At 37.6% G+C, this 16,966-nt stretch overlaps 1 protein-coding gene across 2 annotated transcripts in view; it reads right to left on the bottom strand.

Annotated features, from left to right (window-relative positions):
* LOC109414693 (protein kibra) overlaps positions 1 to 16,966 on the bottom strand; it is a 124,464-nt gene that overhangs the window by 30,638 nt on the left and 76,860 nt on the right. For both annotated transcript variants that reach the window (XM_062844721.1, XM_062844722.1), the window contains exon 3: positions 10 to 311. In XM_062844721.1, the coding sequence (XP_062700705.1) occupies positions 10 to 311 (302 nt within the window). The remainder of the gene's footprint in view (positions 1 to 9; positions 312 to 16,966) is intronic.

Here is a 16,966-nt window from a genome sequence, read left to right as displayed (position 1 = left end):
AATACTCACAACTAGTCCGGCTGGCGGCCAGCGCGTTGAGGTGGTTGTACTCCTCCTGGGCCAGGTGCAGCCGTTGCGTTTTCACGTTGAAGATCTCCTTCTTTGCCTCCAGTGTGTCCTGTGCGGAGCAGAGATATTCCCGGAGCATCTCCTCCTGCTTGCTCTTCCACTCCTGCCGGGGGTCCTCGAGCTGGGTCGTCTGCGAGTGGTGGTTGATGTAGTAGGTCCCGATCTGGGGGTCATAGCCCTCCTCCCACCCGAACGGTAGCTCATTTCCGATGCAGTCGGCGAACGATTCGGGCTTGGTGAGTCTAGGTGGAGCAGGCGGGGAAAGAAGAAAAGGAGAAATGCAAACGAAAATTAGCGAGGAACTCCTGAGATATGTGAGCTAAAAATAGTCGTCTCCCTGCATCTGATCGTTGTCATCATCATGCGAACCCTAACCAGTTGGAAGTACCAAAATTATAACAGGTTTTGTTACTTTGTTACAACGATTTTATAAAACCTGTACAGTAGACGTTCGATAAGTGCAACATGTTTTCGTTTCAGTTACCGAATGAAATTCGCTAACTGCAACGACTGACAGCGGTCAAACAGTTGTCTCTTGCTGTTGGACGCAGCCAGAATGCACTCAAAAATATCGCAATGCAGCTGTAGTGCATCCGAAAAACATCGCAATTCTGTTGACGTTTCGTTTTTGACAGATAGCGGTGCGATAACTGCAAAATTGTTACACTTAGCGGAGTTGCAGTTAAAAAGCACTGCAGTTAAACCATTTGCACCGAGCGAACGACTACTGTACCAATAGAAGTTGAATTAAAAAAAAAAAACAAAAATCGTCATTTAATTAAAACAAACGTTTTTCCAAATCTGGTTTGAAACTTTAAAATATCAAGATAATTACAAAATTTGTTCAGTTGAGTTTGTTTCAAAATAACTGTACAGTAGACGTTCGCTCGGCGCAAACGCTTTAACTGAAATGCTTTTTAACTGCAAGTCCGCTAAGTGCAACAATTTTGCAGTTATCGCACCGCTATCTGTCAAAAACAAAACGTCAACAGAGTTGCGATGTTTTTCGGATGCACTTCAGCTGCATTGCGATGTTTTTGAGTACATTCTGACTGCGTCCAACAGCAATTGACAACTGTTTGACGGCTGTCAGTCGTTGCAGTTAGCGAATTACATTCGGTAACTGAACCGTAAACATGTTGCACTTATCGAACGTCTACTGTATCATCTTGTTATTTAACTCCGGTCGGGACACGAAAGAATTATGGCGGTACGCGGGTTGGGGGTCCGATCTAAACTCGCAAAACGTGCACAGACCAGAACGAGAAATGTTTGTGTTTCACACGGCGAAGCCGGGAAACTGTCTTTTGCCCGCGAGAAATTCCTGGTATGCCAAGTATTTCCCTGTATACCTAGCTAGAGTTCAAACATATGCCAACATATGCGATGACTATGCCAACTGCTGCACTCCCGTGCACGGTGCGTGGTTGTACCGTTAGATTAATGTGTAGCTTGGAATACCCACCTAGAAGGGAGCACGGGGAAAGATTGCGGAAAATTGTTTGTTCCTTGGGCTTCTTTCTGATGGTGGACGCAAATAGATGAGTGAGTCATAGGAAAGTCGTACGCGGAGTACTCGTAGCGTGATATCTGTATCGCTTTGTTGAAGAGAGATAAGCCTGGCTAAAGGAATGATGAAATCCTATGAAATAGCTTTAATTTATAATCAAGCAATTAGGAATGAAGGTATTTTTCGCATTTTATTTGGGAACATCTCGAACTTTTTGATTTTTTAAATTAAGTTAAACGTTTACTTTTTTCGTTTCTTTATATGTTTTCATAAGTCATTTACAGTAGACGTTAGATAAGTGCAACATGTTTACGTTTCAGTTACCGAATGAAATTCGTGAACTGCAACGACTGACAGTCGTCAAACAGTTGTCAATTGCTGTTGGACGCAGCCAGAATGCACTCAAAAACATCGCAATGTAGCTGTAGTGCATCCGAAAAACATCGCAACTCTTTTGGTGTTCTGGTTTTGACAGATAGCGGTGCGATAACTGCAAAATTGTTGCACTTAGCGGGCTTGCAGTTAAAAAGCATTGCAGATAAACCGTTTGCACCGAGCGAACGTCTACTGTATTAGACTTTTATAGACTTCAGCTAAATGTTATTCATTGGAGTGCATCTTGATTGGATGTATAATTGTACTTGAAACTTTCCAATCATTTCATTCCTGAATCTGTACGCGATATTCTTAGAAAATGTCTGCCTGACATGATTTTTTATGTTTTTGATTGAAATTCGATACTCTGTTTATTGTTTAAAACCTCTTGTTCTCTCTTTTTTTCTATTTCCTTTTTCAGATACAGCAGACGTTCGCTTGGTGCAAACGGTTTACTGAAGTTCTTTTTAACTGCAACAGAGTTGCGATGTTTTTCGGATGCACTACAGCTGCATTGCGATGTTTTTAGTGCGTCCTGGCTGCGTCCAACAGCAATTGACAACTGTTTGACGGCTGTCAGTAGTTGCAGTTAGCGAATTTCATTCGGTAGCTGAAACGTAAGCATGTTGCACTTATCGAACTCATATTGTATGGAGCTAAAACCATTTTGATGTTCAATAACGTTATCAAACCTAACAACGATCTGTTTAGGAATTTTTGGCTTTTCAGTCCGATGGTGAGATCCGACGTTTCGATCCGTATAGTAGTAAGAGAACACAAGGTTCTTTTTGATCTCACAGTCGGAACCAATAGTCAATCATGATCGGGGATCTTTAATTGTAATGGCTCGGCAGTCTTATTAAAGAATTAAGCGAACTACAATGTTCTCGCTCCGACGTTTCGGTCTTGGCTTGGGACCTTCTTCAGGGATAAAGAATTGTTCGCTCTTGTCCTAATACTTTTAACCTGTCGTGTTGTCCTTTTCGTTCAAACATTTGTGGAATCTGTCGTAGGCAGGGCTGGATTTATAAATGTGGGGGCCCGGGGCCACAGCGTTGTGGGGGTTCTTTATAAAGAAGACAAATTTTGCCTAAAAAAACCCTAAAAAATATTAACCCTTCTTACAAATATGCTAATGAAGATATTAGGGGGATTCACTAAACAGTGTAAACTGATTAAACTGATCAATCGTCGCAATCACCAAGGCAATCTTTGATTATTTATTTCGCAAAATCATGAAACATTTAAAATAAGCAGATAATTATGGCTTACGCAGCAATTTAATCTGTTTAGTGAGTACCCCTATTAATATAGTAGTGGAAGCAGGGTTGGTCAACACTGAGGAGAAACGAAAGATAAGTGCATTTTTCACACCTACCACACACAGCTTGCTTGATCAAGATTTCTCTTCTGATTTTCACTCTTCTCTTGCCACGCACTTTTGTGCAATCTCGCCGGAGTGAAAGAGAATTGTTTTCTCGTACACCCGGCAAACAAAGAGCAATTTTAAGGCACCGAAATATGATCAAAAATACAGTCTGATAACGATCGTTCCGAACTAGTATTGCAGGAAACACTAGATATGAAGTTTTCAGACTAAGTTTTAGGGCGTTTTACCCAGTGTTGCGGCGGCTGGCCAAATTCGGTTGGAGTGCTTGTATCTTTAAGAGTATCGGCAGTGAAACTATCATATAAGATCTTTACTGTATATTATAAGCACATTTTGTATAAAAATATAAATACATTGCAGCATTGGAGCTGACGTGAAGTAAACGCTGCTTTCAATATGGGTTTCGCCGAACTTGAGATAACTGCCCCCAACACCCAGCAATACTTGTCCTTGTCATTCCGTCTATGAACGTAAGATTTTTGGGCGTAAGAAAATCGTCTTGATCTACGTGTATCTGAATGTATAGAACATTCTATGTAATATGGAAAAGTTTACATGAGATGATGGAAAGATACCCTAAATTGATCTACGTCCAAGTTTACCCGGTTCATCAATCGGCTAACTAGCCCCGATGAGAAAATTTGTCTTCCGCTGGTATCAGAAGGCCGGCTCCAGAGGCTGGTAGTAAAGGGGAGTTTATGGGAGGTAGCTTCTGCAGAAATGGCCGTGCCGTGCTCCATGCTAGGAGCAGCAAATTACGGTCTCATGTATATCTGGTAAATTAGTAAAAAACAACGAAAAAACACAAACACACAAAGTGAATCCGTCGAATGTCTATTAGCTTCAAAAGTCAATTTCTTTTCGGTGCTCTGTTTGTAGATGAGTTTATGTTACCTTGATGCCATGACAACCTACAGCTTTTCGAGCACGACGCTCTGAAGATAAAGCGATGCACTGTGTGTGAACGGTAACTGCTCCACTCAAAAGAAAAATCATGGTCCACTACGCACTCAATCAATATTTCGCTTTGAGATGCGTGTGATTTTTCTCTTGGTACAAAAGAGCGGCAAGGCACACTTCTCTGGACTGCACCAAAATCTGCACTTTTTAAGCCGAAGTGTGAGACATGACCAACTCTGAGTGGAAGGTGAATCTAGAACAATAATTAGAACTTAATAGGAAAAAAATTATATCCACCGAATTATTTGTAACAGACTTGCAATTCTAGCGTAAAAGCAATGATAAAAGGAAATTATATAAAGTAAAAAAATCTTTTCAAGAGTGCATTCACATTGGTTCCCAGATTTGGTTGAAATTCAAGCCAGAGTTCATAGAGAAACAGAAAAATTTATAGCTGAAATGTTCAAGAAAATTCTAGTAAAATTTGTAGCGCAATCGGTGGTGTCGTTTTTGCGAAATCCAAAGAGAATTTATGTTGGATCTCTGCTGCATTCTCTGGAGCAGTTGCTGGTCGATCACCATAAAGAATGAACACTTAAAAATAAACTTGTTCTAACGCGACTGTTAGGAAAGGTTTTGGCGAGCTTACAAAAAAAAATTCCACATTACTCTGGTATCAAAGAGAGTATTCTAATAAAAAATGCTAAAGAAATTTCAGAGGATATTTATGATAAGATCCTGATGAAATTTTTGACTCAATTTCCAATAAAATTTTCTATTGAATTTCTTAAAAATTTGGAGCGGAAAACCCGGACAAGTTTTTAGCCAATTTCTCCACAAATTCCTACTGAAAGTTTCTCAATCAATTTCGTCAAGAGTTCGCCATGGATTCTTCCTTATTTCAGTAAGCAAATGTCTACTCAAAAAAATTGAACTGAAACTCGTCACAATAATCTGAATTAAATTCATGCTAGATTTCCTCTAAAAATGATTAACAGATTTGGTGTTCTTCGATTTAAGTAAGTCGTAAGCTGTCGAAGTGAAATCAAACTCAAGAGTTCCAAAAATACTTCTAAATTTCAAGAACTTTGTACAAAATTCTTAAAAATGTTTTCAAAAACTGCAGACAGAAAAAAAAAACAAATAAATTTAGCAGGAATTTTATTACTCAATAATTTATAGAGGTTTGGAGTTCCTCTAGAATTATGTCGAAGATTTTTTTTCAGGATATCCTGTGATTTTTCTTAAGCAAATGCATAACAAAAAATAAATGGAAATAAATTTTGAAGGCAAAATTTAAAATTTCGAATATATAAGGACAAATATTTGCAGTCTAACTCAAGAATCACATCCATCTTGCGAGTAGTCAAAAATCAAATTAAGAGAAAATTCTTGCACTACTTTTTTTCTTGCTTCACATTTTTATTCGTAAAGTGGAATTTTGTGGGGGCCCGGGGCCCTGACCCCCCTGCCCCCCCCCTCCCCTAAATCCAGCACTGGTTGTAGGTGTACTCAACGGTCAACGGTATTGTATGTTGTTCTAGTAGCGGGAGTATTTGGCGTTTTCTTTGCACTATTTCACTGTCGGGTGTAGGCGAGTCTAATCACAGAGTCTAAACGTCGGAGCGAGAAGATCGTAGTTCGCTTAATTCTTTAATAAGACTGCCGAGCCATTACAATTAAAGATCCCCGGTGACATCCAGTCGAAAATACCGTCAATCATGATCTCTAATTCAAATACAACTCTTCAAGACATAAATTTGATCTGTTATGTTTCCGCTTGCTCTTATGGCTTTGATTCTTATTATAACGTTGAATAAGGAAAGATGAAGAGTATTTAGGGTGATTCGCCAATTGTTGAACACTACCCAAATATTGAACAGTTTCGGAAAATTTCATTATAAATCTAATCTAAGTATTTCTCGCTCAATGAAAACGTATTGCGATGAGTATACAATACATATGTGTCACGATATTGCACTAATTAAGTTACAAAACTATAAATAGTTGACGTAAAAAAATGACTGAACATTTTGTACCTTTGCGTTGATGACACCAAAAGTGCACAGTTCTTAAGATTAATTTTAAGAAATTGCTGTCACGAAACAAGTTTTGCTGGCAAGTCGATCACAAATATCAAAGTCACACCAAAGTTACGAGAACTGAAAGGATGCCCTTTACAGTTTATCATTGTTTAACGCAATTTAATTGATATTTCATTAAAAAATACCTAACTATCATTATGCATCTATGATCCAATTGTTGAACACTGGCATAACCTAAGCTGTTAGCATGACTGCTACATTTTTTTTTTCACTTTACCTAATTGTGCATTTCAAAGGGTTTCAGGGGAGTTCCAGGGATAGTCCAGGGGTATTCCATAGAACTTTAGGGTGGGTCTAGGGGTTTCAGGGGCGTTCCAGGGATTTAGAGTGTAAAGTGGTCCCAGAGGAGTATTTCAGGGCGTTCCAGGATGGTTTATGAGTGATCCGGAGGTTTTCCATGGGTTTCAGGGGCGTTCCAGGGGGTTGAGGGAGTCCCATAGGTTTCCAGGAGTGTTCTGGAGGCTTTCAGAGCGTTCTTTTCTTGTATCATTTCAGTAACAAATTTTGAAAACGACGTATAATCAATAATGTAGCATTGATTATACGTCGTTACCAAATTTGTTACTGATTTTTGCTTTTGATCATATCTTTTCAGTCATTTTTGCTTCAGGTCATGTTTAAAACGATTCCAGTCAACCAGAGCTCTCTTCAAAGAGAAGCGATTCTTTGACATGTGGCTCGCTGAGTACAGAACTCGAAAAATTAAAAAAAAAAAAACGCCAGAATGAAAAAATATAGGATGTCGGGTCAACGTTGGGTCGAATTTTATTAAATGTTGGTCGCCTGTTGAACCCACATCGGATAACTGTTGGGTCTATGTTGGGCTTGGTGGCTAAATTAAAAACAGGTCAATGATAGGTTTATGGCGGGTTATACGTCACCAATCACGAACAAAGCTTAATCCACAGACAAACAGACGTAACACTTGAGAAATTTCGATCGACCACGTCTTTTAACGATCATTTTAAAACTTCATATTTGTAGCTTTAACAACTAGAGGCGCGCATCGTTTTTCTTTGCGTTTGACGTTTCACACTAGCGCCTTCTGTTGACGATATTGCGCATCGCAGTGTTTCGTGAAACATTTCCACTGGGCGATCGATTTTCACGAAAATTATTCTATGTGTTACGTCTGTTTGTCTGTGCTGAAGCCGTTCAACATGAGAATGAGCTAGCCTAACGAAGCCTTCAACATTTGGGTTACAAACTTCCCATTCAATAATTGACTCAAAAAGTTTTGGTATACATGAAATAATGGTAATGCCACGATAGTTGCGCACATCATATTTTTGTCCTGATTTATAAATTGATATTAGGAAGGATTTTTTTTCCATTTCTTAGGAAAAACACCAGAATGGAGTGACACATTAAATATCCAAAATAAAGGAGTTGTGAGCTCGACTGCTAATTTTGTCATAAATACTGGTGAGATTCCATCAGCTCCTGGCCCTTCCTTAAGTCCTAGCAAAATGTCTTGAACATTAATATGGCTAACACCTGTAACGAATAAAAGTTTTGCGGAACCCTACAAATGCATCGTGCCCCATGTTGTGCGACACAATCCGGGCAACTGTTAGCAGAACCCTACAAGTGCTAATTTTACCTTCCGTAAGGGGATACTAAAAGTAAAATGGAACATTACAAGTGTACAAAAAACATCACAAACTAACAAGCAACACAGAACATAAATTGTGCCCAGATATCTAAATAGATAACGAAGTCCAATCCCAGGATGACGAAGTTTCATGATAGTTCCGGTGAGCCGAGGTTTCATAGTCAAATCCTGTAATCGTATTTTCTCTGGCTGATTAGCTTTTCGTTCGCAGCGTTAGTTGCATTCCGCACCACGACGGCGTAGTGCACGATCAGCGTGTCTGTCTGGGCCATATTGACCCCAACATCCTACAAGTGTTTAAACATAATAAAATAAAGTATCAAGTGATATCGTACAACCATCGCAGTACCTTAATTTCTTGCTCACTTTGTGAGTTCACTCACGCGCTTATGCGAATAAGACATAAAACATTAGAATGTCGTTTACTGCGATGAAGTCATGCATTTTATATTAATGAATTTGAATTCTCATGGAACTGTACCAGACACATCAAAATTTATTAAAAAACTAACAACATCGTCAACAACATCAACAATGTCATCGCATAACAATTCGCTAGACTGGCGCTTCATTCCTTCAAGCTACTCAGTCACTTGACTGTGACTATAGTTTTTTTTGTATTTCCTTAAGGAATTGACGCGGCAATTTTTTCACTTCATTTCTCCAGTAGCTCCTCCGGCAATTCCTTTGTGAATTCTTTTGGCAAAGCCTTGGCAATTTATTCTATAATAACTCTGGGAATTTCCTCATAATTGTCTTTGGAAATGTCTTCAGCATTTTTTTTTTTCATTTTTATCGGATTTTTTTGGTAAATATTTAAGTATATCTTCATCAATGACTTTTGGAATTCCTTCAACAATGTCTTAGAGAAATCTTTCGGCAATTATTTTGTGAATCCTTTCTATAATGTCTGTGATACCTAATACCTTAGGATAATTTCTTCTTCAATGGTGATTTGAATGGAATTCCTGTAGCAGTCTGTTTCGGAATGATTTTGGCAATTCCGATGTAGCCTGCTTCGAAAATTTCTTTTGGAATGTCTCCAGCAAATCTTTTGGAGGTTTTTACTATGGGAGCATTTTCGGTTATTCCTTTAGAAATTTCTTCAACAATTCTTTTAGAGATTTTCTTTGAGAATTCCTTTGAAAAAATCTTCAAAAAGAATTCAGAAATTCCTTTGATGGTTTCTTCAACACAATTTATTTAATAATTTCTTTGTCATAGTTTTCGGAAAATCGTTTGGCAATTTTTTGGAAGAGTCTTAAAAGTAATTCTTTTGGGAAGAATTCAAAGAAAATTTTAAAAAGTCAGTGAAGGATTTTTCAAAGAAATTGCCAATGTAATTCAGAATAGAAGTGCTGAGCTGAACACTAGTGATTCACAAAGTGGTTGCCATAGAAATTATCGATGAAATAGTCAAAGAAATTCCCAAATAAATTTCTGCATAATTAAAAAAAATCAAAAAATGCTGAAAAAATCGCTGAAGCGGTATTTTGAGAAATAAATATAAACACAATGAAATTCACAAGAACAGACTATCAAAAAAATGGCTAAAAATATTGCAAAAGGCAAGGATGGGAACACTCACTTGTAAATAGCTACATTCACTTGTAGATATTACACACCTTGTGGAGAGTCGCTTCCCTAGCTCTGTCACGACTTTGGTATGCTTGTGCGACCCCTACTCTATTCGAAATAGTTTTAGACAAAACCACAAGGCAAAAGTCGTTCATACTCCGATCCTTGATAGCACGCTACTGAGCTGAGAAGACATCAAGTGAGTGTAATTCAAAACAAAACAAACTTCCAAAAAAAAAAACTTGCCGGAGGAATCCTCGAAGAGTCCACCAAACCAATATACAGAGCAAATACCAATGGAGTTCAGAAAAACTCAGTTGATAAACTGTACATTAGAAGACCCTAATTTTCCACACCTAGCCTAGTTATTACGATCAGAAGGGATGGTGAGGAAATGTTGATTAGATATCTGCTTTAGATGATGTCCAAGAACTCTAAGATGATGTTTATAACTTGAATTATTACTAGATGAAACCAAATGAACAATTCAATTTCTGCAAATCGCAACCAATTTAGTCGTTGATAGGGGGTTCAAACAATCTGCAGTTTGGATGCCAAGTTCTTTGCTTCTAGATCCACAAGAACATTGCAGCAGGTTAATTATTGGTCATCTAAACTACTTTGGATTTTTTTTATAACGTTTGGGTGTTATAAAAAATTGAATAACTTTTTATGTTATATACTAGATGCAAGATCATGTCAACATAACTTAAAATGTAACAAAAAGTACTCCGGGGTAATCAAGAAAATAACTTATTGTGTTATAAATAGATCAAAATTATAACAAAACGTGGTATAAATTTTGGCTTCAAAATAACTAGTTTCTATCATAATTTGATACAACTTTGTAACACTACTACATATCTGAATGACGAGGAATCAATACTAAAGTATATTACTATAAGTTATAAACAGCTTTTAGAACATAATCTGATGTAATAGTGTTACAATATTTAATAACACCAAATATTCCAAACAGAAGTATACGCGAGCAGAAGAAAAAAAAACCCAATTAAAACATATTTTGATATGGAGATCAAAAAGTGATATTGGTTTGTTTGATATAAAAGGTAAAAGTATTGGAAATAATGGCTAAAAATTACTCCTCGACCAACATCATCATAACAAATTTAGCTCTTTTGAGAGCTAACCAATAGCAGCGAGCTATTCGGTTGATCTTCAAATAGCAAATTTTGCTATTGGTCAGACGTCCTAGGAACATTTTTTGCTATTATTTTCAGTACTTTTAGCTCTTATATCAATCAAAACAATAGCACGTTTTGATCGTCAGTACTTAACCACTGCCCGGGTAACACAATCTATATATGGGTCATTCCATATGAAGTGACCGAGAAAATGTGAAAACTTGCAACCGACCATCACGGATTTGAACCAAATTTGGTTGAAACATTTGTTTAGATGGAAAAAGAAAAAATCCAAATTTTGCCGCCGATCGGATCACCCCTCGGCCCGTGGCAGCACCCCTCGTTTTGGCCGATATGAAAATTATCCTCTCTTTCTTTTATTTTTATCATTGAAACGATTGCACCTACACATTTTAAACCTTCAGCTTTTTTAAAGGAAATCGTTCAGGGAATCCAGAAAAAATATTATTTTTTGATAAAGTGTTGCCAGATATCATATTTTTCAATTTTAAAACTAAAAGTCGATTTTTCTCAAAATACGTATATTTTGGTGTCAGGCCATTCGGCCGAAGGTCATTAGGCCGAAGGCCATTCGGCCGAAGGTCATTAGGCCGAATGGTCATTAGGCCGAATGGTCATTAGGCCGAATGGTCATTAGGCCGAATGGTCATCAGGCCGAATGGTTCTTGCCGTTACGACCCCACTGAGACAAAGCCTGCTTCTCAGCTTAGTGTTCTATGAACACTTCCACAGTTTATTAACTGAGAGCTTCCTCTGCAAATGACCATTTTTTTTATCTGTATTAACGAGATTTTTAGCCCTAGGCTAGTTCATCTCGGGACCCACGCTTTACTTCCCTTCCGAAGGAAGAACTCACATTTTGTGAGTTTGTCGGGAGTGGGATTCGATCCCAGGTCCTCGGCGTGATAGTCAAGTGTTTTAACCATCACACCAGGTCTGCTCCACAAATGACCATTTTGCATGTGTGTATCGTGTGACAGGCACGAAGATACTTTATTGATGCTGAATCTACTGATATTTTACCCATGATTTTTTCCTTCTTTTAAATAGGCTGTTCTTTCTAGTATCATTGCTAAAATAGTTTTTGGCGCTGAAACTGCTGATATTCAATTCATAAATTTTTCCTTCTTTAAAACATAGGCTATTCTTTCTAGTTTCATTGTTAAACTAGTTTTTCTCAAAAATTGTTGGAAAAGGTAAAAACAACGGCTAACTTTCAATTCGTCCTAATGACCTTCGGCCTAATGACCCAGCATCGTATATTTTGATTTTAAAAATGTTGATTCCATCGTGTTTACCAGACGTTTTTCGATCGAAAAAGCTTAACTCCCCAAAGTAATTTGCGTCGTTCCTGAGATATAGCGTTTTTAAGAAAAAAAATATTCATTTTTTTCATATAGAGTATCATATAAAATCAGGTGCAGTTTATAAATTTGGCAAAAAAAAATTGTTAGATGCCATATAAAGACGTTTTGTGTTGATTTGAAAAATATCAAGTATAAAAAGGATTAAAAAAATGTTACAGTGTTGCCAGTTCATCAATGATGAGTCTATCGTAATGGACTAGCATAACCTGTTGAACTAAAAAAATGTATCTATTGAGATCATCAATTCTAAACGAATTTCATATATTTTAACATTATCTGCACAGAAGTGCTGCCAAATATGTAATATTTATTGTAGAAATCTTAATTTTACTAGAACATTAGTATGAAATTTATTTAACAAGTCAATTTTTTTTATTTAGGTTTAGTACATTTGACAACATCAATGTAAAATATATTCAGGAAAACATTTGATGAGTGTATTTATAAGCAACAGTGCTGAAAATGTCAGTTCGATATAACTACATTCAATGACCCACAGCTAACTTCAGAAGCTGAACCTGAAAATATGGAATATGATGAAGTATGATATCCTTTGGAATTAGATAATATTAGATACTACGCATCGTCGCGCAACTGGTAGCTCAGACTTCAGTATTTTTATTTTATATTCGAAGGTCCAACTCCTTATAAAAATCCTTGTAAAAATATCTTTTGATTGATTTTTAAGGCAGTTTTGCCAAGTATGCTAGTATTTAGCGGAAACGCAAACAATAGGTGCGGGGATGCTTAGTATTGCGTTTACTGTTACTGGATTGCAGAATAATAGATCATGTCCTTTATTGTCCCGGGCAGAGAAGTAAAGAACAGTGTTGAGTATTGTGTTGTCTATTGATGTGATGGCATATGGTATGAGTTTTTGTTTGTTCTTCGTGGCGAAGAATGAACAAAAATTTCTGAGTGAAATGAATTAGTGGTGTTTGCTCCCTAGAGCCTACTTTTCTTAGGCTTTTTTTGCATGGAAAAGAGATCGGTTGTACGCGAAGGTTAATTCCGATAAATCAAATCGATTGTTCGATCAATTATAGGTGTATAGTATCATATTAAGGATCGGTATATTCGCCTCACTCCATTCATATTCACTCCTCTTTGCTGAATCGAATCGAGAAAAATGCAGCAAACGGATTGTCGTGATCAAGCACGCAACCCCATCACCAGTGGAAAGCCATGCGCAAGTTGCTTGACATGGATATTCGTTGCCGTTCGTCGCAGTTTTGATCGCAAGCGAATGAATGAATGGCGAATGGTGAAGAATGCTGGTGAGTGATCGAAGTGGCTGCTGTCGTCGCTGATAAGCAAACACATAAACTAAAGAGACAATCGTTCGCTGCGATTAACCATGGAGTAGCAATTATGAATTGTGTTGCCATTTATGCTCATACTCATGCAGTGTTGCCAAATGTGCTCGTTATGTATAAAAAACAGGAAACATTTGTTTTTATTTGGTGTTAAGTATTTACGAAAGCTTTCGTGTAAATTAGATGTTTACAATAAAAATGACATGTGTGGCAACACTTCCATCTACAACATCGTTGAAATGAATAAAATGACAATTGAAATGAATTTCACAATAGATACATTTTATATTTCAACAATTTATCCTCATCTTTTCCAATAAACCAATTTTTTTATTGCTAACTATCAAAATTACAATAACTGTCAATTATCGGGTCATTTTGTCAGATAGGACCATAAACAAGAAAACGCAAACGAACAGACGTAACATTGGAAAAAAATCCTTCGTCCACGGTTTTAACGATCTTTTTAAACCTATATAGTTGTAGCTTTCACAACCAGAGGTGCGCACATCATTTTTCTAAGCGTTAGACGTTTCACCTAGTGTGAACTAGGCGATGGATTTTCGCGAAAATTATTCTAGGTGTTACGTCTGTTTGTCTGTGAAGGAAAGGTCAACAACAGGGTCGTTAGAGAAGATATGTATTGTTTTTATCTTGCTCACACATCTTGCAACAAACATGGTGCGATTTTTCAGAATAACCTGTACATTGTCAAACACTTGAAGGTTAGGTTTCATGGTATAATAAAAAAGGTAAACTGGCAACACTGTCACAATTTCTTTAATCCTTTTTATACTCGATATTGTTCAAATCAGCACAAAACGTGATTATATGGCATGAAACAATGTTTTTTTACGAAATTTATAAACTGCACCTGATTTTATATGATACTTTATATGAAAAAAATAATATTTTTTCTTAAAAACGCTATATCTCAGGAACGACGCAAATTACTTTGGGGAGTTAAGCTTTTTCGATCGAAAAACGTCTGATAAACACGATGGAATCAAAATTTTTAAAATCAAAATATACGTATTTTGAGAAAAATCGATTTTTAGATTTAAAATTGAAAAATATGATATGTGGCAACACTGTATCAAAAAAATAATATTTTTTCTGGATTCCCTGAACGATTTCCTTTAAAAAAGCCGAAGGTCGAAAATGTGTAGGTGCAATCGTTTCAATGATAAAAATTAAAGAAAGAGAGGATAATTTTCATATCGGCCAAAACGAGGGGTGCTGCCACGGGCCGAGGGGTGATCCGATTGGCTCCAAAATTTGGATTTTTTCTTTTTCCATCTAAACAAATGTTTCAACCAAATTTGGATCAAATCCGTGATGGTCGATTGCAAGCGGTCGGTCACTTGGCGTGGAATGACCCATATATAAAAATAAATTTCTGTCTGTCCGTCTGTCTGTCTGTCTGTCTGTCTGACCGCTATGGAATCGGAAACTACTGGACCGATCGGTGTGAAATTTTGTATGTGGGTGCTGTCGGGACCGAGGAAGGTTCTTAGCTTGGTGTGAGGTCTCTCCGGTCTCGGGAACGGGGGGCTCCCATACAAATGACCTTGCGGGGGAACGTCCATGTCGAGCTGCACGTCAAAAAACACTGTAGGCAGGCAGTACGACGTTTGCCGGGACAGCTAGTAAATAATAAATATCAGGGTAAGTTAGAAGTATGTTACATTTTTGTTAGAAACTCCTAGTCGGGTATACGCAACTCTTAGAGCCGCAACATTGCAATGACATTAACTTCTAAACATTACACCAACAACTTCCTGTATGATCCTAACATTTAAAATTAGCTGTTTGAGTCAGCATAGCAAACATCGAACCACCTTTGCCGGGTGTGACAAGCGAAAGCAAACCCCATTCAAACTAGTTCGAACCTACTTACGTGCTCTGCGTCTAATGACTAATAGGTGTAGCACCTATCACGTTTTATCTCATCCTCTACCACCGACGACAGACGGAAAGGTGCTTCCAGAAACCCGATAAGAAAGGAATACCTGGATAACCATAAATAACATACAAGTAAAAAGCTTATGGCTATATGTATTGAGTATTTATAACTGGTTCTCGGGATAAAATTTAGTGTTTAAATTTGATTTTATTAACGTATAATTCAAGTATTTGCTTCTGATCGAGAAGCAATAGCCCCGTAACTATCATCCTTCATTGATCGTGTGTGTACTCATATCTTACCGACCGACAACGACGCAAGTGAGTAATTGTAAACACATGTTTTCGTTTCGCACCGATACTTTTTATCTATTAAGGTAGGTATCCGCACAAAATAGAGCGCTCAAGTGCGTCCGCTGGAGGTGTTCGCACTTGCTGCTGCGACGCGATACATTCCACGCAATTTCTTCGAACCCTTCCGTTTGGGAACTGATACGAGGAATCACAAAACATAAAACAATGATTGGTGGTATCAGTAGCCACAAATGCCATAAACAATTTTGCTGTATGCCAAACTATCATCATCGCGCTCAACCAGTCGTGTGAATTGCGAAATTTTTGGATCGAATCTCGATTGGAATTGGACACTGCCCGATTTGATAGGAAATCTAAAATTAAACTACATACTCAAATATCAACAGTAAAAAATAGTTTTACCTCCACAGACAATAATTTTGACGTTCGAATTTCGATTGCCAACACTGATAATAAGGCACGAATATAAACTTAATTCATTTGAATCAAACATTCTTTTTTTATTTTTTTTTTTATTTTTTTTTATTTTTTTTTTAGGAAAGCTTTCAGCTTAAGGGCCGGTTTTTTTCCAATCAAAGCTATTAATTATGAACTCCATGATACATAATCAATAGTTTGGATTGGAAACAAACCATCTCTGTGCTCAAAATCTTCCTATATAGATAAAAAAAGAAAAAAAAGAAAAAAAAAGAAAAAATAAAGAAAAAAGAAAACAAAATATATTTGATACAAATGAACAAATAACAGACACAATTTTTGAATCAACAATAAGTATATTTAAAAAAAAAAACTCAATTCTCCATTTATTTAGTGGCGAGCCCCTCGATCCACCGTCGAGAACATGAACAAAAATCACTATACCAAGATCGAATAAGTTTCCTCCTGCAAAAATTCTAAATTTTTGAGTAGTTAGCCAGAAGAGTAATAGTATGTTTGTTGCTGTCATCTGATTTTGACAAACTTGTGGTAGATTCCTGATACATCATCCCATTCGGGACACCCACAATCCAAATCGGAACCGACCGACATGCAAATATTTCAAATTCCTTAGCAGCGTGTACCGAACACTGGCGTAATCCTTTTCGTCAGACGAGTAGTCGGCGCCACGCCACGCCACGCTTCGTCGGGTTTGAGGTGTTATGGCGACGACGACGCCCCGTCAGCTCTAGAGCTAACTAAAGCTTCTCTCTAGCATGCATTGCATACGTAGGCACAGGTAATGGCGAACGAGCGCTATGCGCATTCTATCACGTAGGGTGCCGCATTCCACTGTGCTCTCGAAATCGCGTCACTCCACCGCCGCCGCAAGTGCAGTCCCCGTCAGAAGTACAGGTATTTGCGCACGGTTGTGTCGA

The sequence above is a fragment of the Aedes albopictus genome, chromosome 1, assembly GCF_035046485.1.
Source record: "Aedes albopictus strain Foshan chromosome 1, AalbF5, whole genome shotgun sequence".
In the NCBI taxonomy this organism is placed as follows: Eukaryota; Metazoa; Arthropoda; class Insecta; order Diptera; family Culicidae; genus Aedes; species Aedes albopictus.
Note: the sequence above shows the minus strand (reverse complement) of the source record. Positions and strands in the feature narration are given on the sequence as shown.